A 24,097-nucleotide genomic window follows, 5' to 3' on the forward strand; every position below is an offset into this window, starting at 1 on the left:
ATTCTATGAAAATTACTTTAGAAGTATTCATATAAAATCATGTTCTTGTCCAGAAATGGATAAATTGTGATGGAAGATATCTTTTGTGCTCTCCTTCTCTAACTGCATCGTTGATTGCATTCTCTGCTTCTCAATTGTGCTGATACATTGGGAGTCTGTACTTTTGGAATTAATTTTCAATCCTTGGAGAAGTGTGTACAAGAGACTGGTCAGATCTGTAGTTCTGTCGTTGCTAGCTGCAATTTTAAATTGCTTGCCTCTCAATTCATGAGACTATTTGTGCAGTCCACAAAAACTGCAGGCAGAAATTGGGTCACTGTTGAAACAAGAAATACAGGTGATACTTCCCTAACCTTAGCCTTTGACCAGGCCTTTGCCAGATTCTGGGAGATCCAGTACATTCATTAAACAAACACCTTGAAAAATGAAGTGATAATGGGAACTGCAGATGCTGGAGAATCCAAGATAATAAAATGTGAAGCTGGATGAACGCAGCAGGCCAAGCAGCATCTCAGGAGCACAAAAGTTGACATTTCAGGCCTAGACCTGATGAAGGGCCTAGGCCCAAAACGTCAGCTTTTGTGCTCCTGAGATGCTGCTTGGCCTCCTGTGTTCATCCAGCTTCACACTTTATTATCTTGAAAAGTGAAGATGGGGTCTGGTTAGCTCAGCTGGCTGGTTTACAATGCAGAATGATGACAATCATGCTGGTTCAATTCCCATGACAGCTGAAGTAACTATGAAAGACACTCCTCAACCTCTTCCCCTCATCCGCGGTGTGGTGACCATCAGGTTAAACCACCAGTCATCTCCTCCCCTCTAATGAGAGAGCAACACCCATTGGCCAGTAGGACTATGGCAACTTTACCGTATGCTTTTACTCGTTCATTTGTATCAATTTGTTGAACATTTCTCCAATTGGGATTTACGAAATCCAATTTGAACCAAAGCAATACAAAAAGTAATCTGAATATAAATTTATGTCAAACCATTAGATTCCATTACAAGGAAAACCTGTTGTGCTATGAGTGGCAGAGTAGGGCAGTGAAACCTGTATTTACAGTTCAGTGCAGTCTTTCATGATTCAGTTGTCCTCAGGTGATGCAAATGTTATAGCTGAACTAGCAAGGCACCAGGGGAGATCACTCCTCTCCTTCTCTGAAGTAGTGCAACAGCATCTTTTATACAGTGGGACCTTGATTTAACCACTAGCATGAGTTGATCTGATTGAGACCCTCCCTTGGTTTTCGACTGGGAATGTCAGCTTCTATTCTGTCCTCGAGGTCCTGGAGTGAGACTTGAGCTCACAATGCTCGCAATCAGAGGCGAACTTGCCACAGTTGAGCCGTGGTGAAATGGTTAGGTTCCACAACTTTCTGTTCAGCTCAGGAACAAGAATTTCTTGCGGCCGAAAAATCAAATTTGGTATGTTTTACTTAAATGGGATGTTGCTTTTATAGAGTTTGACTTTCAAGACAATGGCTCAGATTTTATGATTTCTTTTGTAATGATGCACAACATTAATGCAAGTCCTCTTATTTTTACATTGTGTAAGTTTTTGTATACATTGGTACCTGGTTTAATGAAGTAATATTTGATTTCTTTTAGTTGAGGCGTTATTTTGGGAGCAATCTTGTGCCACATTTTCCACCTAAGAGTTATCTTGTGCAAACTGAGTCTGCAGCTGAAGAAAGAAGACTTCAGTTACAGCAGTATCTTCAGAAAGGTGAACTGAGTTTGATCTTCATTAGACCACCTAATTCACTTGTACGAGTGACCCTTGGGCTCAGATAAGTACGTGATTTTTTTGGAATGAGAGGAGGAGAAATAGCTGTCATTCCAGCTTCTAATCCTGACACCCTGAAGTATGTAGGGACATGATTGCATGTGAATGTTGGACTAGGAGAGCATTTTATTCCTTCATTTCCCTAGCCCCGGATCCTAGTCAGATCATTTCTTTCTCTTCATTTGTTCCCTGTGAAAAATTCTCCATCGAAAAGGGAGCAGGAGAGTTTCGGCAATTTCAAAAGTCAGTGAAATATTTCAATACCCTTGTTTAAATTTTTTAAAAAAGTCAAAATTACTCACAAACTGAAGCCACTTTCAGGTTAGTCTTGTACCAATGGTTTTCATTGAGTGGGTGTCATTTGATGAGCAACAACTCTCTCTATAATAGCAGCACATGAGGTAGAATCATGAAAGCCTGTACTAAGTTTCTCTATGCAGCCATTCAGACTTTTCCTTTTATAATGCACCTCTATTTGGCCCTGTCCTGATGTATCCATGTTTGCAGCACTAAGGCAGTTTCCATGTGTAAGTCTGAGCTGGAGCTTGTATGTCATTTGTGTTGAATAATGGGGAGGAACAGTGCAGGATTATAACAACATTCCATTTTCTCACTTACATGTTTAGTAAAGGGTAGCTAGTTAAACAAAATTGTGTAGATCATCCCATCACTGGAAAGTTCTGCAATGACTATAAACGTACTGGAAGTTGAACAACAAATCTGTATTTATTGATAGTTTATACAGAGCAAAATAAAGCCAGACAAAGACAGAAATTAATCTTCTTCAGTTCTGAGATGGAAACGTTTTGGAATTTCTGAGAGAAATTTTTTTGTGAAGTGTAGATCCTGGTCTTGTGCAGATTTATGTCTCTTTTTTTTCTGGCAGTAGGCAATGACTTAATTGAAGAATGCTTTGCTTAGGCAACTGATGCTCTTTGCTTCAGAGGCATCAATGTAAACAGCAGTGTATGAACAAGTTCCTGCCCCTTCAGTACATTTTACTGACCACTGCTACGTTTTATACGCTTCCATTTCCATTTCCATTTCACTGTCATGTCAAGAAGGTAAACAGTTAAAGGAGCAAAACCATGCTATAATCTATCTCCACTCATGAGGTCTTTGAATATAGAACAACATCATGTCAAATTATTGGTCCCACTGCATGCAATCACCTCTAATTGGTGCTAAGTGTTAGTGAGCCTGTGAAATTCAGAAAGTGCTAAAGCTGACAGAGTGTATGTGTCTAGTTTTTATAAAGCTACTTCATTTTGAATGGCTTGACTGTTAAAGATAATAACTTCATCATAAAGTTTGCAACTGTGACATTTGTATGAGAATCAGCAAACATAATATATAATAATAACGTGTAACGACATGTATAACCCTGGCTGCTTGACATGAGGGATTGCATAACTTGTCAAAAAGATAATGTGGATCAGCAATAAACAGTAGGAAGGTGTGGGGTAGTTGCATACAAGCTGCTGTTGCAGCTGAATTCAGGGTTCTTTAACACACTGAAGCCACTGTGTAGTTGTATAGTTGGCACCAGAGCACAATTTTAATTGCAGAAATTTGAAAGCATGTAAGGTGCCATGGTCAGAGAAACCTGGTGGGAGGCAGCAGATGGGCCAGAAGAGGCTAAGATGCAAAATAAATTCTGAGACGTTTCTTGGTAAACCAGAATGGGGAAGAGAAGGGCAGAAGTGCTTCAAAGGAATCTTTTGGACCACCCAAATTGGCAACTCTTACCACTAACCTCCATGGAGTCTATTCATTTGAGTCTCTGATGTTCACCGGCTCCTGCCAGCATTGACTGAACTTCTGCAATTGGATGCTCAGTGATTTGGCTCTATTTGAATGGAACCTAGAACTTGATACATCCATGCTTCACACTCTCGGTGTAGGAGAGAGTGTGGATCAATCAATCCATTTCCTCATTCTCAATTCTCACCTTGGGTTAAAATCAGGCTAAAAGTCATCATTGTCTTTTGAAGAATCTGTAACTTGAGATAAATACCCTTTGGCACCCAAAATTTCATTGCTAGGTTAATAAAGTCTGCTGCAGTGTCATGACTTCGTGCAGGTGCTTACTACTCATTATATGCAAACACTTAAAATGTTCAGAAGATGGCTAGCAAGGCAAGTTTAATGTTGTAATCACAAAATTGATATGCACTTGTCTCAGCTGAAATATAAAATGAAAGATGTGATATAAGAGAGAAACATTTAACAAACTCTCTGACTATGTAAATGACAATTATATTCTAAGAGGTCAGTATGAGGTGGAATAGGAGTTACGTAACCTCTGGAAAATAAGTATCCGAGTAGGGTAAAGATGCAAAGTGTTGGAGAGCACAGAGACACAAATCATTAGAAGTAGGGATGCCGGTTGACAAAATCATCAGTGCAGATAAAAGAAAAGCTGGTGTTAATTATAGAGTAGTTGTTAAGTTTAAACTTATTTTCAGCATGGTAAGAATTCTAACTCCTACAACTTGGAGAACTTGAGGCAACTGGAATAGATATGTTTTAAAGGGAAGATAGATAATTCCGTGAGAGAGAATGTAATGAAGACTATATTGCTGGACTTGGAGAAAATAAGACAGAAATATGTTTGTGAAACAAATTCTGCCAAAGGCCAACTGGACTAAATGATGTATTGGTGTGCTGTGTAATGTACTAATATGTCCTCCCTACCTAAGGAAAGGCATGGTAGCCGTTGGTGGAGTGTAATGCAACTTCACCAAACTGATTCCTAGGATGATCCTCCTTTTGAGGAGCTTAGGCCTACATCCCATACCATTTAAAAGAATGAGAAGTGATCAAATTGAAACATACAAAATATTTTTAAGGATCAGCAGGGTAGATGTAGGGAAGATGTTAGAAAGATTTACAGGTGCCTGTGGAGTCTAGAACCAAGTTGCACCATCTCAGAATAAGAAGTGGGCTATTGTGGGACTGAGGAGGAAGTTATTCATCCAGAGGGTGGTGAATCATTGAAGCTCCCTAGTTTCAGGCTCAGCAATCATATATGTTCATGACTGAGGTTGATATATTTCTAAATATTAATGATACCAAAGGAAATGGAGACCGAAGATGGAGTTAAATGTTGGAGCAGGTTCAATGGACCAAATGGCCGACTCTTGCTCCACTTTGTCATGTTGCTATTTAACAGGTATGCAAATGTGAAAAGTGGCATTAGTGGGCATAAGAGCTGAACATTAACTTTAAAATGCAAAAATGAAAGTCTGTTAGTTTTATTTAGAAGTTAAATTCTCATACTTATGAGACCCAGCAGGGAGGAAGAGGTTTTATTAGTGCAGTTTTTGCCATGAACAGACCTTCTTGCTTTGCTAATTTTCAGTGTTAATGATCAGTCTTTTTTTGAGTTTTTTTAATGTTTGGACAATAAAAGCTTTAGTATTATTGCTTTTAAAATAGATATTGTTTAGAGGTGATGTAGTGATAATGTCACTGGATTAGTGATCCAGGCACACTCATGCCGAGGGGATGTGCATACAAATCCTGTCATGGCAGCTGTGGAATTTAAATGTAACCTTAATTAACAAATTTAATTGATAAGCCTGAAATTGAACGAAGAGCCCAGTAATGGCGTTTATGAAACTATCTTGGGTTGTTATTTATCTGAAAGAAAAACCTCTTGTTCACAAACTCCTGGTCTGGCCTATATGGTCCATGGCTGCGTGATTGTCAACTGCCCTCTGAAATGACCTAGCAAATTACTCGGTTGTGACAATTAGGGTTGGGCAATGTTTGATGGCCTTGGCAGTGACATCCACATCCCACAAAAGGATTTTTTAAAATTTAAATTGAAGATATAGCATGCAACCTGGAAGAATTGGAAAAAGGATTAGACTAATGATTACAACGAATAGGTGTTTTGGATTTAAAGCTCCTATGCTTTTTTTTTAAAGAAAAAGTCACACCATCCAGAGAAGTTATGACACACTTCTGGAACCAGTGATACCTGAACCCAAGCCTTCTGGCTCAGAAGTAGAGGTGCTAATACTGCAACACGAGTCCTAAACCTCCTATGCATTTTTAAAAAATATATATCCAGAGGCGTTCTTGCGCAAAACTGAATGGACTTTTCCATCACCAAATCACCTGTGGTATTTTTCAAATAACCACCACCCAGTGTCTCCAACTGATTCGATTTACAAGCAAAGCCCATTAAGGGCGTTGCAGATCACCAAAGGTGAGGGAAATGTTGGGAGAGAATGAGGAGCTAAATCAAAATGGAGTTTGGGGCGGGGGGGTGAGGTGAACATAACACACTGCGGTGTCTGCCTCTTTCTAAAGGTATTGAGAACATTGGTGGACACTACATGCTCTCTCAGGGTCTGACACCCAGGCACAAATGTATCTGTGGAAGACTGACATACAGTTGGCAGTTGTGAGCAATCCACAGCCCACTGCCTGGACTTAGTAATGGCCAGATCCAAGAGCAGACATGTGAGGAACTTCCCTGATTTGTCCACAACCCTCTGTGCTGGATGTCCAAGGTCAGGACTGTGAGTCTGAAGCACAACAAAAGATTATTCAAATAACTATAACAAAAATGGATTGCAACTACCCACAACTAATGCATACTGAATCATGGACTCCACTGCAGAATAAACAGTCGGGCTGTGAGTCTTGTGAATCACTACAACCTGTGGTTACGTGGGAGTGCAGTGTGCAACAGCCTCCAGCCCAGGTTCCCAGCGGAAAGTGGATGAACACCTGCTTAGAGAGTCCTCCGCTAGGGATTCCCGCTGCTCAGTGGTACAAAAGCACACCAAGGGGGATCCGGGCAGCAAATGGAGGAGTCAAAGTGGATGGTGTATGGGCTGCTGCTGCACAATAAGTGCCACTGTACCAGGTGGAAGGATACAGATGATTGGCATGCAGAGGCTCAAGTTGTGGAGTGTGGGTTCCTGAGGCAATTTCAGGACCTTTTTTGGGGCCAATGTGAAATTCCGTCCTAGCAGGAGTGGACACAGTCTGAAAATGTAAGCATCCTCCAACTGGTGCATGATTTTGGTACAAGCACCACTTTTTGTAGGTGACAGATGGCATTGGCTGAAAGCTGGATGTCTGCTGCCAAGCTGTTTTTGCCGATTCCTGCAGCAATATCCAACCCAGCCTAGCACATGCCTGACTCTGGTCACAACCATGACCAAAGCCTTCCCTTTTGACAGACACTCAAACCCAGGATCTTTGGCATTTTTCAGATTTCTGAGCAGCAGGTCTATGATATCCATCCCCTCTCAGCTGATGAATCAGTATTCCTCCATGTTGAGCGACAATTAGAAGAAGCAGAGGGTGGCAAGGGTGTAAAATGTATGGTGGGTGGAGAATTTCAATGTCTACCACCTAGAGTGGCTCAGCAGCAGCACTACAGATCAAGTCCTCGAGGACATAACTGCTAGATTGGGTCCATGGAAAGTGGTAAGAGAAACATCAAGAGGGGAGGCAAGATGAATGGACACTTTTTTTCAAAGAAGTTTGCTCGCCTCATTCGGACCAGAGGAGTGTAGACACTGACAATGCAAAATAACCCTCAGCCCCCGACCTTCGCAGTTGGACTGTCAGGTGAAACAAATGGCCTGGCACCAGCTTCTTTATCCCCCCACCCCATTTCTCTGTTCAAAAATATGAGGCTAACAAGATAGCTACCCTACTCAGTGTAGACTCCACCCTACCACTCCAGGGGCCAAGTAGCTTTGTCTCCTAGGGCGGTGTTTTTGTTTTCTGCAGGAAGCACACTGTATGCCTCCCATCCCGGAAGACTGACAAGCTCTAGAACCTGAGTTGTGGCTCCCTGCCACCATTGATGAGAAGTCCTGGAATTCGTCAGTTGGGATGAGGAGAAGCTTGGTGGGGTCCACTAGGAGTCCGTAACCTTGCTGGAGGCTGACTGACTTTACGTTATCCCAGTGCTCACCAATGAGTCCTCACTCTCCTCTGGGTGGTGGTTCCACAATGAGAGTGGGGATGGGACAAGTTTTGGTGCAGTCAGCTGGATTCATTACCCCCGTGTTATCACCCACAGGATCAGAGACGGAGGGGTTTGGATCATTTGGATGGAGAGACTTTGGAGTGTGTTTACCACCTGACACTAAGTTGAAATGAACAGTTCCCTCCTTACTGTGCAGGTTTGCTTTTGGTTGCTGAAAGAACCTTGTCATCTTATAAAGGAATATAGTTTTGTTGTTTAGTCCTTATTTACTAAATCTCCTGTACAGGAGTCCGTAATGTTCTTTTGTCAACTCTTGATTTGCTATCATGATTGTAAAGAAACAAAGCAATGGCTAATTTTTCATGTTCTTGCTTTTACAGTTGGAGAGGATCCTGTTATATCTGTCAGTGAAATATTCACCACTTTACTAAGAAATGCACAACAGGTAGGAAATAATTTCAACTTTCCTAGTCCTGAATTAACATTGTAAAATGGAAAAAAATACAGTGAGGAAGACACTTATTAATTGTTTAACTCTGGTGGTCAGGAAACCCTTGGAAACAATTTTTCAGGATAGAATCAGTAGTCACATGGAAAAAAGAAATTGTATTGATTTAGAAAGAGTCAGCATGGATTTTTAAATGGGAAGTACTTTTTGAAGAGCAACAGAAAGAGTTGATGAGGGTAATGCTTTTGATGTGATATATAAAAGGCATCTGCAGAAGATATTTGATACAGAGTGTCAGAACAGACTTATGAGGAAACTTGTATAAAAGGGACAGTAGCAACGTTGAATCAAATTTGTATCCATGATAGAAAACAGTGCAATGCTTACTGGATATTATTTGGGCTTTAGATTGGGAGTGGAGCTCCCCATGGATCGGTATGGGGACTCTTGCTTTTACTGATATATTTTAATGACCCAGATCTTATCATGCACAGGGGACAATTTCAAGGATTGCAGATGACTCTAAATTTGGAAGAATTGTATACTGTAAGTAGAATAATGTGGAACATCCAAATAGACAAAACCAGGACTGGGCAGAGGGGTGATAGATGAAATTCATGCAGAGAAGCATGAAGCGATGCACTTTAGTCAGAAGAATATTGAAAGTCAAAACAAAATGGGGGTACAATTCTAAAGAGGGTGCAGGAGCAGAGAGACCTAGGTATATACATTCACAAATTGTTGAAGGTGGTGAGACAGGTGGAGAGAGTAGGGAAAAATGCATACTTTGTTCTTGAGAAAGTAGGAACCGTAGATGCTGGAGGATCTGAGATTTTAAAAAAAGTGTAGAGCTGGATGAGAACAGCAGATATTTCTAGGTCCAAAATGTCAGCCTTCCTGCTGCTCTGATGCTGCTTGGCTTGCTGTGTTCATCAGCTCTACACCTTGTTCTCATACATTGTTCTTGGCTTTATTAATGGGGACATATAGTATAAGAGAAGGGAGGTGATGTTGAATTTGTGCAAGACACTTGTAAGACCTTGGTTGGATTACTGTGTAATGTTTAGTGCCCCAAGATAGGAGAGATGTGAATGTTTTGGGGAGAATGTAGAAGAAGTTTACAAGAACTGATCCAGAAGTGAGAAACTTCAGTTATGAGGATAGAATGAATATGTCGAGACCATTTTCTGTGGAGAGAAGAGAGTTGAGGTGGAGATCTAATGTAAGGTTTTCAAAATCATGAATGGGCTCGATTAGAGTAGATTGGCTGAAGCTGAGATAATGGGAACTGCAGATGCTGGAAAATCCAAGATAACAAAGTGTGTTCCTAATCTCCCCCTCCCCCACTGCATCCCAAAACCAGCCCAGCTCGTCCCCACCTCCCTAACCTGTTCTTCCTCTCACCGTTTAATGTCCTCCTCCCACCTCAAGCCGCACCACCATTTTCCCACCTACCAACCTCATCCCACCTCCTTGACCTGTCTGTCCTCCCCGGACTGACCTATCCCCTCCCCACCTATACTGTCCTCTCCACCTATCTTCTCCTCTACCCATCTTCGGTCCGCACCCCCCCCCCCCCCCCCCCACACTTATTTCAGAACCCTCTCCCCATCCCCCTCTTCTCATGAAGGGTCTAGGCCCGAAATGTCAGCTTTTGTGCTCCTGAGATGCTACTTGGCTGAAGCTGTTCCACTTGTAAAGTAAATAAGAACAAGGGGGTGTAGATTTAAGATTGTGCAACAGACTTTTTTTTTCAGAGTAGTTAGGGCATGGAATGCAGTTCCTGGTGGAGGCAGGTTGATCTGAGGCATTCAAGAGAGCATTAGATGATTATTTCGAAAAAATGGTTTGCAGGGATATTGTGAAAAGATAGGAGATTGGCAATAAGAGGCAGGACAGGCACAATGGGCTGAATGCCTTCTGCATCTTAATTTTTCTGTGATTCTCCATTTCACCTGATCTCTCAATGCCAAGTCTCAACTGGAAAGATCACTTCAAGCCACTCGGGGTTAACACCAGCTCAACATGATTTTAATTACTTGATGCACCTAACAATTGTTTTCCCCCCCCCCCACCCCGCATTGGTCATCCTAGCGCAGAGAAGATAGGATCATGCGGCTTATCTTGATGCTGTACGAAGAAGAAATTTTTAAGGGACTGAATTTCATATGGGGTTTAGGGTGCTCCACAAGCAAAAAAACAAACTATGGAGATAGATTCTCTTGTGAGAATCTAACACAAAAGCCTGTATAATGTGACGATGCCTCATACATTCCCAATGTGATGAATCATTTGACCGGCAGGACTAGGCTATGTGTTGAGTGTTTTGTTTGGGTTTCTCATTGAATATCACTGTGCTGTATCATGTGGAGGCTGTGCATTCTAATTATCTGATTCATTTTTGTGCACCCACAATTTTAAATTGCTATGATATATGAAATCATATGGCATACATTAAGTATTAAAGATTTGCATTCTATTTTAGCAGTAAGACTTACAACATTTACACAGTAACAACTAGTTAAGTCACCGCTTAATGTCAATGGGGACTGGTTTGAAACTCACAAATAATTGATTGTTTACTCCTTTCTGGTTTGTAGACTTTAGAATACTTTCACGCAGTATCGGTAATGTGTATGGCCTTTGTTTCGCAATAATTACTTTCAGATGAGCCCCTCCTTTATTATAGATTCAAATGGATACTTCTGAGGCATGGACATTTCATAATTAATAGCCTGAAAACTGATCAGCAATGGGAAGTTGTTTTCCTTACTTTTCTGCCTTTCCCAAAATTAGTCAGGAACAATGCACATCCCAGTCGCGAACCATTTCAACTCCCATTCCTCAGACAACATATCCATCATGGGCCTCCTGCAGTGCCACAACGATGCCACCCGAAGGTTGCAGAAACAGCAACTCCTACTTTGCTTGGGAACCCTGCAGCCCAATGGCATCAATGTGGACTTCACCAGCTTCAAAATCTCCCCTCCCCCCACTGCATCCCAAAACCAGCCCAGTTCGTCCCCACCTCCCTAACCTGTTCTTCCTCTCACCTATCCCCCTCCTTCCACCTCAAGCCGCACCTCCATTTCTTACCTACTACCCTCATCCTGCCCCCTTGACCTGCTGTCCTCCCCGGACTGACATATCCCCTCCCTACCTCCCCACATCCCCTCCCTACCTCCCCACCTATACTCCACCTCTACAGGCTCCATCCCCACCTCTTTAACTTGTCTGTCTCCTCTCCACCTATTTTCTTCTCTATCCATCTTTGGGCACCCCCCCCCTCCCTATTTATTTCAGAACCCTCTCCCCATACCCCTTTTCTGATGAAGGGTCTAGGCCTGAAACGTCAGCTTTTGTGCTCCTAAGATGCTGCTTGGCCTGCTGTGTTCATCCAACTTCACACTTGGTTATCTCAGAAGTTGTGGTTGGTTGGCTCACCGAGCTGGTTTGTTAGTTCACGGACATTTGATTATCCTGCTGGGTAATGTCATCAGTGCAGCCTCCAATGAAGCGCTGTTGTGTTTTCCCACCTGTTATTTAAAGCCTGGGGTCCGTTGGAATTAGTTACTTCATTTCTGGCTTTTCTTCGCAGTGGCGTGTATGTATAGGGTCTAATTCTTCATGTTTATTGATGGCCTTTTTGGTAGACAACCAAGTCTCTAGAAATTCCCATGCTTGTCTCTGTTTGGCCTGCCCACCTTACCTCTAATGGCCAAACCTATGAACAAATCAACAGGACACCTATGGGGTCACCTATCTCCGGACTAATAGCAGAAGTGGTGATGCAGAGACTTGAAAGCATAGCCATTCCACAGATCCAACCTAAACCGTGGATCCAATACATGGATAACATTTTCTTCTTCATCCAATGGACTAAACGAGAGGGGAGACACCACCTTATCAAAAACACTCTCTTACCAGCATCAAATTTGCCAAGGAAGATGAAAAGAATGAACAGCTCCCATTCCTGGATGACGTGAGAACACAGGGCCAACGGGGAATTTCTGACAAAGATATACAGAAAGGCCACACACGTGGATCATGTCCTGAATTTCAACAGCAACCACCCCAACACTGTCTAACGGAGTTGCACAGAAATACTGTTTAAACAAGCGACAATACACTGCAACAACCTGGAGCCACACTAAAACAAAGAAGAATACCTCTACCAAGTATTTTAAGGGCAACAAATCCCCAAACAGCTGGCTCTGACTATGCCTATCACAAACAACAACAGGAAGTTACAGATACGCCCTGACACACTTGTCAACAAGAACATATCTGAACTAACCACAAGACTCTTACGTCTATTGGGCATCAGAGTGGCGCACAAACCTACGTCAACCCTATGCCAACTGATAAGTTGAACTAAAGACCCCCTACCCACTATGAACCAATGTGACATACAAGATCCCACGCAAAGACTGCACAAATATTACGTTGGACAGATGGGAAGGAAACTGGCTACAAGAGTATATGAACACCAACTAGCAACAAAAAGAAAAGACCAATATGCACTCGTCTCCATACACACAGACAAGGAGAACCAGCGGTTTGATTGGGATAACGTCAGGATCTTGGGAAAAGCTAAACAGACAAGCATGGGAATTTCTAAAGGCTTGGTTCTCCACCAAGAAGGCCATCAATAAACACACAGAATTAGACCCTATATATACACCACTGTGAAGAAAAACTGGAAATGAGGTAACCAATTCCAACGTAGAGTTTAAATACCAGGTGGGAAAATACAACACTTCATCGGAGGCTGCACTGATAATGTTACCCAGTAGGTAATGAAACACGTGAACTAATGAACCAGCCTGGTGAACGAGCCAACCGTAGATATCCACAACCCGAGCTACATATCTACTCAGAACCTTTTTAAAAACAGAAGTTGCTGGAAAAGCTCAGCAGGTCTGGCGCAACTGTGAAGAGAAATCAGAGTTAATGTTTGGGCCTGGTGATCCTTACTTAGTTGAGGAACAGTTTTTAATGCTTTGCTGCCCTGAATGATTTCACCTGTGAGTTCAACCTGTAATTTTGTTGCTTAGCTTTGCCTTTGCCTATGCATTCACTAACCAAACAACTTGGTTAGTATAATGGCAACAATATAAGTTAATATTTCTAGATATTGCAAACACACACCAAGTAATTTTGGAATCTAGACATGACTTCCATGTAAAATGGATAGAGAGGGATTTTGTATTTATTAAGGAGTACTTGTATAATTGTTACCACCTTTTAATTCTTAGAATCTATATGGACATTAGTGAGTAGAGTTGTAGCATACTAACATTGGACGAGAAACACCTTTTCAAAGAAGGCAATAAATCGTTTAGGAGAAAAGAGACTTGGGTGAGGAGCATTGACTGCAGGGGTTCAAGAATGTGGCTAACCACTATTTTTCTCGTGGGAGTCGAGACTAACAGTCAATGTTGACCCTGCCAGCAATGAAAATCCAAATGTAACATTTCAAGTTTGCTGACTGCACAGAACTATGTAGGATTGTGAGTCAAGTAGAGAGGATAAAGAGGTTCAGAGATAATGGGAACTGCAGATGCTGGAGAATTCCAAGATAATAAAATGTGAGGCTGGATGAACACAGCAGGCCAAGCAGCTGAGATGCTGCTTGGCCTGCTGTGTTCATCCAGCCTCACATTTTATTATCAGGGTAAAGAGGTTTCCTGGTGATTTAGACAAGTTGGGTAAATACACTGCAGATGCAGTATAATAAGGGCTAATGTAAAGTTGTCTAATTCGGCAGGAAACATGGAGTCGCAGAGTGTTGTTATTTTTATATGGTGATTGAAAAATATTGATATACAAAGGGACCCAGATATCCTTCTAAACTGTTCACTGAAAGCAAGCAAACAAGTAGATAAAGCATTTAGGAAGACAAATGGTAATTACATAGAAACACAGAAACAGAAAATAGAAGGAGAACTAGGCCATTCTGCTATTCTTCATGTATTATCATTGCTGAGTGTCTAACTCCATAACTTGTTCCCAATTTTCCCACATACCTTTTTGATCCGTTTAGCCCCAAGTGCTATATTCAATTCCTCCTTGAAATCATACAATGACTGCTCAACTGTTTTTTGCGACAATGAATTTCACAGGTTTACCACTGTGCCTGGGTGAAGAAATTTTCTGTATCCATAACCTGTGGCCCCTGGTTCTGAAATACCCATCACCTGAGAACATCCTTCCTGCACCCACCTCTAGACCTGTTAGAATTTCACAGGTTTCAAGGAGATTGCTCATTCTTCTGAACTTCAGCAAACATAATCCTAACCGATTCAACATCTCAGACGTTAATCCTGCCATTCGCTGTACTCCATCTATAGCAAGAACATCCTTTCTCTGAGAAGGAGACCAAAACTGCAAGCAATACTCCAGGTGTGGTCTCACAAAGATCTGGTAAAATTGCAGCAATGCCTCACTGCTGCTGTACTCAAACCCCGTCACTATGAAGGCCCGTGTGTCATTTGCTGCCTTTACTGCCTGCCTCACCTGCTTGCTTACCTTCAGTTACTGGTGTACAAGGAGATGCAAGTCTCATTGCACATCACCCCCTCCCCACACCTCAACTAATAGACATTCAGATAATAATCTGCCTTTTTTTAGCTTTTGCTCTCAAAGTTGATAACCTCCTTGTTTATCCACATTGCACCACATTTGAAATACATTCGTTACTCATTCTGCTACTCCAAATTACACTACACTGAAACATCACTGCATCATCTTCACAATCATCCTCCCACCCAGCTTTGTATCATCTGAAAGTTTGGAGATAATTCATTTAGTTCCCTCATGTAAATCATTTAATATATATTGTAAATAGTTGGGAGTCCCAGCACTGATCCTTGTGGTACCCCACTAGTCACTGACTGCTATTCAGAAAAAGACCTGTTTATTCCTATTCTTTGTTTGCTGTCAGCCAACCAATTCATTATCTATCTCAATATACGATCCCCAATTCCATGTTCTAATTTTGCGTGCTAATCTCTTGTGTGGAACCATGTCAAAAGCCTTCTGAAAGTCTAAATAAACCCTATCCACTGCCGCACTTCATCAAATCCATGAGTTACATCTTCAAAGAAGTCCAGTAGATTTGTCAAGTTTCATTTCCCTTTCATAAATCCATGCTATCTCTGTATGATCCTGGTCACTGGTTTCCAAGTGCTCAGCTATTATATCTTTTATTATAGACTCCACCATTTTCCCACTACTGAAGTCAGACTCTCTGATCTATAATTTCCAATTTTTCTCTCTGTTTTTCCCCTTAAATAGAAGAGTCACTGACTACCCTTCAAACTGTAGAAATGTTCCAGCCAAGAGATTCTTAGAAGGTGACCACCAACGAACCCACTACTTCTAGAGCTGCTTCCTTAAGTACTCTGGGATGTAGATTATCGGGCCTTGAGTATTTATCAGCCTTCAATCCCATCAATTTCCTCAACACCATTTACCTACTAATGCTGACTTCCTTCAATTCCTCCCACTCACTAAATCCTGTGTTCCCCAATATTTCTGGTGTGTTATTTGTGTCCTCGTGTACTCTGAGCCAAAGTATGTATTTAGTTAGTAGCCATTTCTTTGTTCCCAATTATAAATTACCCTGTTTCTGACTGAAAGGATCTGTATCTGTCTTCACCAATCTTGTTCTCTTCACAAACCTATAGAAATTTGTGCTGTCAGTTTGTGTGTTCCCTGCAATCTTGCAATCTTACTCTCATACTCTATTTTCCATTTATTATTCAATCCCTTTATCCTCCTCTGCTCAATTGTAAACTGCTACCATTCCTCAGGTATGTTGCTTTCTGTCCAATTTGTATACCTTTTCTTTTGGATCTAATACTATCTCTAATTTCCCTTGTAAGTCATGGCTTCGCCACCTTTCCTGTTTTACTTGTGCGCCAGACAGGAACGAACAATTGTTGCAATTCTGCCAGTATAAGACAGTGTGGGGCTGGATCAATGAAGCTGCTTGGCCTGCTGCTTAGGAGCGCAAAAGCTGACGTTTCGGGTCTAGACCCATCATCTGCTTTTTCTGATGAAGGGTCTAGGCCCGAAACATCAGCTTTTGTGCTCCTAAGATGCTGCTTGGCCTGCTGTGTTCATCGAGCCCCACGCTTTTTGTATATCTTGGATTCTCCAGCATCTGCAGTTCCCATTATCTCTGATTGCAATTCTGCCATGTGCTTTTTGAATATTTGCTACTTCCTTTCCACTGTAATTCCCATTAAGGAACATATCATAGGAACTAACTGTCATAGGCAAGTTGGCCTTTGTTACTAGAGGGTCTGGTTAGAGGAACAAGTCTTATTGCAGATGTGCAGGGTCTTGATGAGACCACCCAAAAAGTATTATATGCAATCTTTGGTCTCCTTACCTAAGAAAAGGTATAATTACCGTAGAGGAACTGCTGCAAAGGTCGATCAGACTGATTTCTAGGATGGCAGGATTATCAGATGAGAAGTTGGGTGGATTGGGCTTGTGTTCATTGGTTTTAAAAGAATGAGAATGGACCTCCATTGTAACACAAAAAATTTAGTCAGAGATGGATGCAGAAGGTGCCCTTCCTGTCTAGAAGGTCAAGAACAAGGGTCATGGTTTTAAGATACACAGTCGGCCATTTCAGACTGAGATGAGGAACAACTTCTCTACTTACAGGGAAATGATCCTGTGGATTTTTTCACCATAGTGGAGGAAAAGTCAATGAATATATTTGAGAGAAATAAATTTCAAGAGGTTAAAGGCATCAAGGGTTATGGGGAAAGGACTGGAGCATGACAATGAGATAGAAGATCAGCCATGATCATGTTGAAAGGTGGAGCAGGTTTAACACGCCAATTGGCCTTATCCTGCTCCAATTTTTTCCATGTTTCAAGAATAAACAAAAGAAAAATAAAAAGGACAGCATCGGAGGTTGAGGCCAACAGATCTAAAATTGGTAACAGATCACATAGAAGTTGATAAGAATGAAGTTGAAAAACTGCACAGTGATGCTAGTCAGTTAAACCAGTAACAAAGATAAGAAGTACATTTTGAGTTGCAATGAAAAATTGGTCGTCTTGCCAGAGTTGTGATGTCTAAAATAGCTGGGAGACTGATGTGCTTAGATACCATATCAAGACAACCAGTCAACAAGTCCAGTAAGATTGTAGGACTTCATAAGGAGATTGGTAGATGGATTTTCTTTCAAAATAGCCAGTTTTTTGAATTTTTGGGGACACTGTCTCTGCTCAATTTAAGAACTTTTTTTTAGAAAATGAGGAAATAATATTAGACTTGGAGGAATGCCTGTTGGTGGAAAGTTAGTGAAATTTGTTATTAGGAATGGAATTGTTGAGCATTTAGGCAAACAAGTTAAACAGATAAGCCAGCATGGATTTGTTAAAGGCAAGCCACATCAAATGAATTTTGGTTATATTTTTCTCAAAGGGGGTGCAGCACATATTCCCCAGAGTGATACCCAGACTTAGAGTATTAAGTTATGAAGGCAGATTACATGGCACACCCCTAAACCTTATCTGTGACTCTGCATTTTCCATGGCCAGTCCACCCAACCTGCACATTTTTTTGGACAAGTTGAAATGTATAGTATAAATGCATTTAGGGGAAATCTGTAAGCTTTTGAGGGAGAAAGGAATAGGGTTACAATGATGGATTTTGATGAGGAAAGATAGGATTTGATTTTTATTTGATTTTAAGCTTTATTGTCACATGTACTCAAGTACAGGAGTACAGTGACAAGTGTACAACATTGCCCCACACAGCAACATCTTAAGCACGGAGGTATCTCTGTATAAAACTTAGGTGCAAGTACTCATGTAGAGAAACAAAGTTGAAAGGAAAGCATTACTATTGTTCTTAATAAAATTGAAAGTTAACATTACAGTCCTTCTTAGTATTGAGTGGAAAAATAAAGGTAAAAGTTCAACAGTCTTATGTGCACTCCCTGCAAGGGCTTGGTCTCCCCCACTTTGGCCCACTCTCCGGGAACTCTCATGCTTCCTGCTCTCGATCCCACAGATACTGGGGGACTGCCCTCACCAACATGTTAGGTTCAAGTCCACAGCTGCTTCCAAACACTGGACCTCTAGCCGGCACCTCTTAAGACCCCAGCCGCTGCAACACTCCCCACAATGCCATTGCTGTTGCGGCCTCAAGTAGAACAGAAGCCCTGACATAATCTGGACAGACTTGTTTGTTTGTTTCTGTGCTTTTTGCCTGTATAAAGCTTAACCTAATTTCGAGGGCTAAAAGTCAATTTTTAAAACAAAAAATCTATTTTTCAATCAACCTGTTCAAAGATGTTATTACACATGTTTGGAACAGGTGGGACTTGAACCTGGTCCTCCTGGCTCAAAGGTAGGGATACCACCAGTGCACCAGGAGCCCCCTAAAAGAAATCCCTAATGTTACAAGTTGATTTTGATTAGCTGAACAATAACTGAAGATTTTGAGTGTTTGTTTGAAATTCATGCGCAGTTGTTCTTCATGTTATATTTGGCTATTGATTCTCTTTTTAACATGTGATTTGAGCAATGTGTAGACAGCCAAGAGAAAAATCCAACCATACAACCCATTAAATCAATACTGCTGTATTTATCTTTAGCAGATGTCAAATGTGAAGGCTTGTAATTTATTTACTACAATAAGTAATAATTCTTTTTCACCGAATCAAAGTGGAATAAAACATTCTAGTGCTCTTCCTGCTTCCTATACTTTCAACATAATACAGATGGAAATATATAATAGTCAGTTATAATAATTGTGGAAATCATTTCCTGCACCTCCATTGCTGTTTCTTTTCATTATTTTTCTTTTGCTGCAGGAAACCTTTAAGATTCATGCACGAGCAATTCTCTTGGAGATTCTTCTGGCAGATGGGAAAAAGCTTTTAATTGACACCCATACAACTCACTCAGCTGAACAGATGTTGGAGGTAATTTTTCTCATTGATCTCCATTAGCCCCCAACACACTGTCAAAGCAGTGTATATTGCTTTAACTGGAGAGGTCAAACAATTGCCTGACATAGTTTCATGACTCTATTTTATATTGCACATCAGATACCCTTAGTCTCTTGTCCTTATCAAGGGAGTATGACCATTTAAGACAAAGTTGAATGGAGTTCCTGCCTGCTCTATCACAATGATGTATAAGACCTTTTGACTCCGACAGTAGGGAAGAGCAGATGATGTTAATCCTCAAAGTCCTGGCTAATAATACACAACCGGCATTAGTGAAGCACATTTTCTGGTCGCTGTTGTTTATGGAACATTTGCATAAAATATATACAACCCAGTAGGTGGCCGTTCATTCCATCACGTCTGTTCCTGCTGAAGATAAGCTATCATTTAGTCTAAGTTTTAAGTTCTTGGTTGGTAGCCTTGCAAGTTATAATACTTGGAATAATTCCAAGTAGTTTTTATATGTGAGGAGAGTTTCATCCTCTACCAGAACAAAGTGATTTTCAACTGAATTACAAAATGTATCAACAGTGCAATTATTTAAGTGAAGAATTCTTTAAAAAGGCATGTTTAACTCCTTGTGGAGAAGCAAAAATGTAGGTCAAGGCGCTGTGTAAGGAAACGGAGCTGTGCCATGCAGATTGGACGTAGCTGACCTGTGCAATGACAGAAATTGGGGTGTTTCAGTTGGCCCTGGAGTCTCGTGGATAGGCACAGCCAGCAGCTCTGGGGAAATTGTCTTGCTTGTGCCCGGTCACGGAGGAGGAGAGGGGAGTGATATTCATGCCTGTTGAAATAACTTACCTCAGAAAAAGAATCTTGGCTTCTTCGTCAAATGCCAAAGAATATTTGTTAATGGCTTAGCTTTTCCAGTCAGGCTGCCCCAGTAGACTTTAATGTAATGTGAATGAGCAAAATGATTGTTTCATTTTGGAGCTGTGGGGGAACAGGTGTCCTATGCATCAGATAATTTCTGTCAAGCTCCTGTCTTTATTGGTCTAACAAACTCCAGTTCTGATCTTTGTTACTGAGGTGGCACAGTACAGTTGGGAAGTGGGAGACCAGATGGGTAGTGGGATTTCAGTGGCACCATAGTAGCATAAGTGAATTAGTAAACCAAGGGCCTAGGCCAATGCTCTGGCGGCATGGGTTAAAATTCTGGTGGAATTCATTTAAATCGATTATATTGTAACTAACATCCTTTCAGGGAAGGAGGTGTGCTGTACGTCGTCTAGCCTGCCAGTGACCTGGGAAGCACGGTGGCTTGGTGGTTAGCACTGCTGCCTCACGGTGCCAGGGATCTGGGTTCAATTCCATTGTCCGAAAACTGTCTGGAGTTTGCAGATTCTCCCTGTGTCTGCTTGGGTTTCCTCTGGGTGCTCCGGTTTCCCTTCATAGTCCAAAGGTGTGCAGGTTAGATGGATTGGCCATGTTAAATGGTCCATGATATCTAGGGATGTGCAGGCTAAGAGAGTTAGCCATGGGAAATGCAGAATTACAGGGATAGGGTAGGAGGTGGCTGTGGTTGGGAGGGTCTTTGGAGGGTGGTAGGGATTATATGATTCACGGTAATGCAGTTGACCCATAGCTGCCCCCTGCAATGGCTTTACAAACTGCTTAGTTCACAGGCAATTAAGGATGGACATCAAATGCTGGCCTAGCCGACAATGCCTACATGCTATGAAAAAGAATAAATCACATTAAAGGCGACTATAAAAAAACACGAGCTCGTGGTGTATTGGTTAACATATTGGAATGGATAAGGGATTGGTCAGCTGTTACGTTAATAGGCATAAGTGGGTCATTTTCAAGCGGTGTGCCTCTGGGATCAGTGCTGGTACTTATTTACAATCAATATTAATGACTCCTGTGGTGGGGCTGAGCTAAGGTTGCTAAATCTGCTGATGGCACAAATGTAGGTAGGAAGATAAGTTATGAAGAGAGCCTAGGAATCTGAAAATGGATTTTGATTTCATTGACTGGCCAAAGATGGAGTATATTGTGGAAAGATGTTAACTTTGTCCTCCATGGAAAGTAGGATGAAAAAACAATATATTATTTATGTGGTGACAGATTATAGAACCTTGCAATATTGGAGGGATATAGGTGTTCTGGTAATTGATTCACAAATTTTTATTTGCAGATATAGCAATTAGGAAAGCAAATGTATTTTTTGTTTGCTTATTGCAAGGAAAAGGGAATATAAAATTAGGTGTATTTTGCAACAGTTGCATAGGATGCTGGTGAGACCACAATTGGTGTACACTACAGAGCTTTAGTCTCCTTTGATGTTAGAAAGGAAATAATCGCATTTAAAGCAGTTCAGAGGAGATTTATTTGGCTGGTTCCTGACATGAGGGAACCATTTAAGAAAAAGTTGGATCTGAAGGGATCTTGTTGAAACACAAGATCCTGTTGGGTCTTGACCAGGTGGATGCTGAAACAATGTTTTCCCCTCTGACTGAGACTAGCACTTGAGGACACCTGGAATTTTTCCAAACCTTCTATGGTGTAAACAATGGTGAGAAATTTGGGAAAACATGGTGAGATTGGGGGGGAAGAAAAATCTGACTCTCAAAAAAAAGTTACAATTTTCTCCTTTAAAGCATAAACCTGAAATCTTGTTAATAGGTGGCCCTTTGCCAGCATGTGCTCCATGTACAACCACCACCTTCACCCTCCGTCCACTAAAGTTGTTTTGGTAAACCACCAGTGCCTCTCATTATCCTGGCTAGCCCAGGACCAACACAGAATCCACTTCAGTCCTTAAACTTCACTGTAGAACTCTGGGATATCTTTCAATGTGAATGCTCCTGCCAGATCACTTTGCACACAGGCAGAGATAGCCATCTCATGCATTTACTCAGGGTGCATCTTAAGGCTCTTGGCTTCATTTCTTAGTGCTCAGTTACTTTGCAATTATTTAGAGGCTACCAGCCCCTGTGAATGGTGTAGCATATTAACCAGAGGGTAGAAGGCATTAGTAGTTGTGGAGAATGAGAGCGATTGAGTGGAGATGCTGCAGGCAGTAGATAGAGATAATGGGAACTGCAGATGCTGGAGAATTCCTAGATAATAAAATGTGAGGCTGGATGAACACAGCAGGCCAAGCAGCATCTCAGGAGCACAAAAGCTGACGTTTCGGGCCTAGACCCTTCTTCAGAGAGGGGGATGGGGAGAGGGAACTGGAATAAATAGGGAGAGAGGGGAAGGCGGACCGAAGATGGAGAGTAAAGAAGATAGATGGAGAGAGTATAGGTGGGGAGGTAGGGAGGGGATAGGTCAGTCCAGGGAAGATGGACAGGTCAAGGAGGTGGGATGAGGTTAGTAGGTAGATGGGGGTGCGGCTTGGGGTGGGAAAAGGGATGGGTGAGAGGAAGAACCGGTTAGGGAGGCAGAGACAGGTTGGACTGGTTTTGGGATGCAGTGGGTGGGGGGGGGAAGAGCTGGGCTGGTTGTGTGTTGCAGTGGGGGGAGGGGACGAACTGGGCTGGTTTAGGGATGCAGTAGGGGAAGGGGAGATTTTGAAACTGGTGAAGTCCACATTGATACCATATGGCTGCAGGGTTCCCAGGCGGAATATGAGTTGCTGTTCCTGCAACCTTCGGGTGGCATCATTGTGGCAGTGCAGGAGGCCCATGATGGACATGTCATCTAGAGAATGGGAGGGGGAGTGGAAATGGTTTGCGACTGGGAGGTGCAGTTGTTTGTTGCGAACTGAGCGGAGGTGTTCTGCAAAGCGGTCCCCAAGCCTCCGCTTGGTTTCCCCAATGTAGAGGAAGCCGCACCGGGTACAGTGGGTGCAGTGGAGACGCGGTCAAGGGCGTTCTTGATCACTGTGGGGGGAAAGTTGCGGTCCTTAAAGAACTTGGACATCTGGGATGTGCGGGAGTGGAATGTCTTATCGTGGGAGCAGATGCAGCGGAGGCGGAGGAATTGGGAATAGGGGATGGAATTTTTGCAGGAGGGTGGGTGGGAGGAGGTGTATTCTAGGTAGCTGTGGGAGTCGGTGGGCTTGAAATGGACATCAGTTACAAGCTGGTTGCCTGAGATGGAGACTGAGAGGTCCAGGAAGGTGAGGGATGTGCTGGAGATGGCCCAGGTGATGTCCCACTGCATCCACTGTACCCGGTGCAGCTTCCTCTACATTGGGGAAACCAAGCGGAGGCTTGGGGACCGCTTTGCAGAACACCTCTGCTCAGTTCGCAACAAACAACTGCACCTCCCAGTCGCAAACCATTTCCACTCCCCCTCCCATTCTCTAGATGACATGTCCATCATGGGCCTCCTGCACTGCCACAATGATGCCACCCGAAGGTTGCAGGAACAGCAACTCATATTCCGCCTGGGAACCCTGCAGCCATATGGTATCAATGTGGACTTCACCAGTTTCAAAATCTCCCCTTCCCCTACTGCATCCCTAAACCAGCCCAGTTCGTCCCCTCCCCCCACTGCACCACACAACCAGCCCAGCTCTTCCCCACCCACTGCATCCCAAAACCAGTCCAACCTGTCTCTGCCTCCCTAATCGGTTCTTCCTCTCATCCATCCCTTCCTCCCACCCCAAGCCGCACCCCCATCTACCTACTAAACTCATCCCACCTCCTTGACCTGTCCGTCTTCCCTGGACTGACCTATCCCCTCCCTACCTCCCCACCTATACTCTCTCCACCTATCTTCTTTACTCTCCATCTTCGGTCCGCCTCCCCCTCTCTCCCTATTTATTCCAGTTTCCTCTCCCTATCCTCCTCTCTGATGAAGGGTCTAGGCCCGAAACGTCAGCTTTTGTGCTCCTGAGATGCTGCTTGGCCTGCTGTGTTCATCCAGCCTCACATTTTATTATGCTGCAGGCAGTAGTCAGGTTGGTAGCAAATGAGCATTGGTGAGGTTTATGAACCATTCAGGTGAGTG

At 42.4% G+C, this 24,097-nt stretch overlaps 1 protein-coding gene across 6 annotated transcripts in view; it reads left to right on the top strand.

Annotated features, from left to right (window-relative positions):
• The window catches only part of LOC125451551 (E3 ubiquitin-protein ligase RNF19A), a 266,550-nt gene that overhangs the window by 15,304 nt on the left and 227,149 nt on the right, over window positions 1-24,097 (top strand). For 4 of the 6 annotated variants that reach the window (XM_048528760.2, XM_048528762.2, XM_048528759.2 and 1 more), the window contains 3 exons: window positions 1,609-1,726; window positions 8,132-8,196; window positions 19,049-19,159. In XM_048528760.2, the coding sequence (XP_048384717.1) occupies window positions 1,609-1,726; window positions 8,132-8,196; window positions 19,049-19,159 (294 nt within the window). The remainder of the gene's footprint in view (window positions 1-1,608; window positions 1,727-8,131; window positions 8,197-19,048; window positions 19,160-24,097) is intronic. The other 2 variants (XM_048528764.2, XM_048528763.2) reach the window with 1 other exon arrangement.

This window comes from Stegostoma tigrinum, chromosome 5 (genome assembly GCF_030684315.1).
Source record: "Stegostoma tigrinum isolate sSteTig4 chromosome 5, sSteTig4.hap1, whole genome shotgun sequence".
Lineage (NCBI taxonomy): Eukaryota > Metazoa > Chordata > Chondrichthyes > Orectolobiformes > Stegostomatidae > Stegostoma > Stegostoma tigrinum.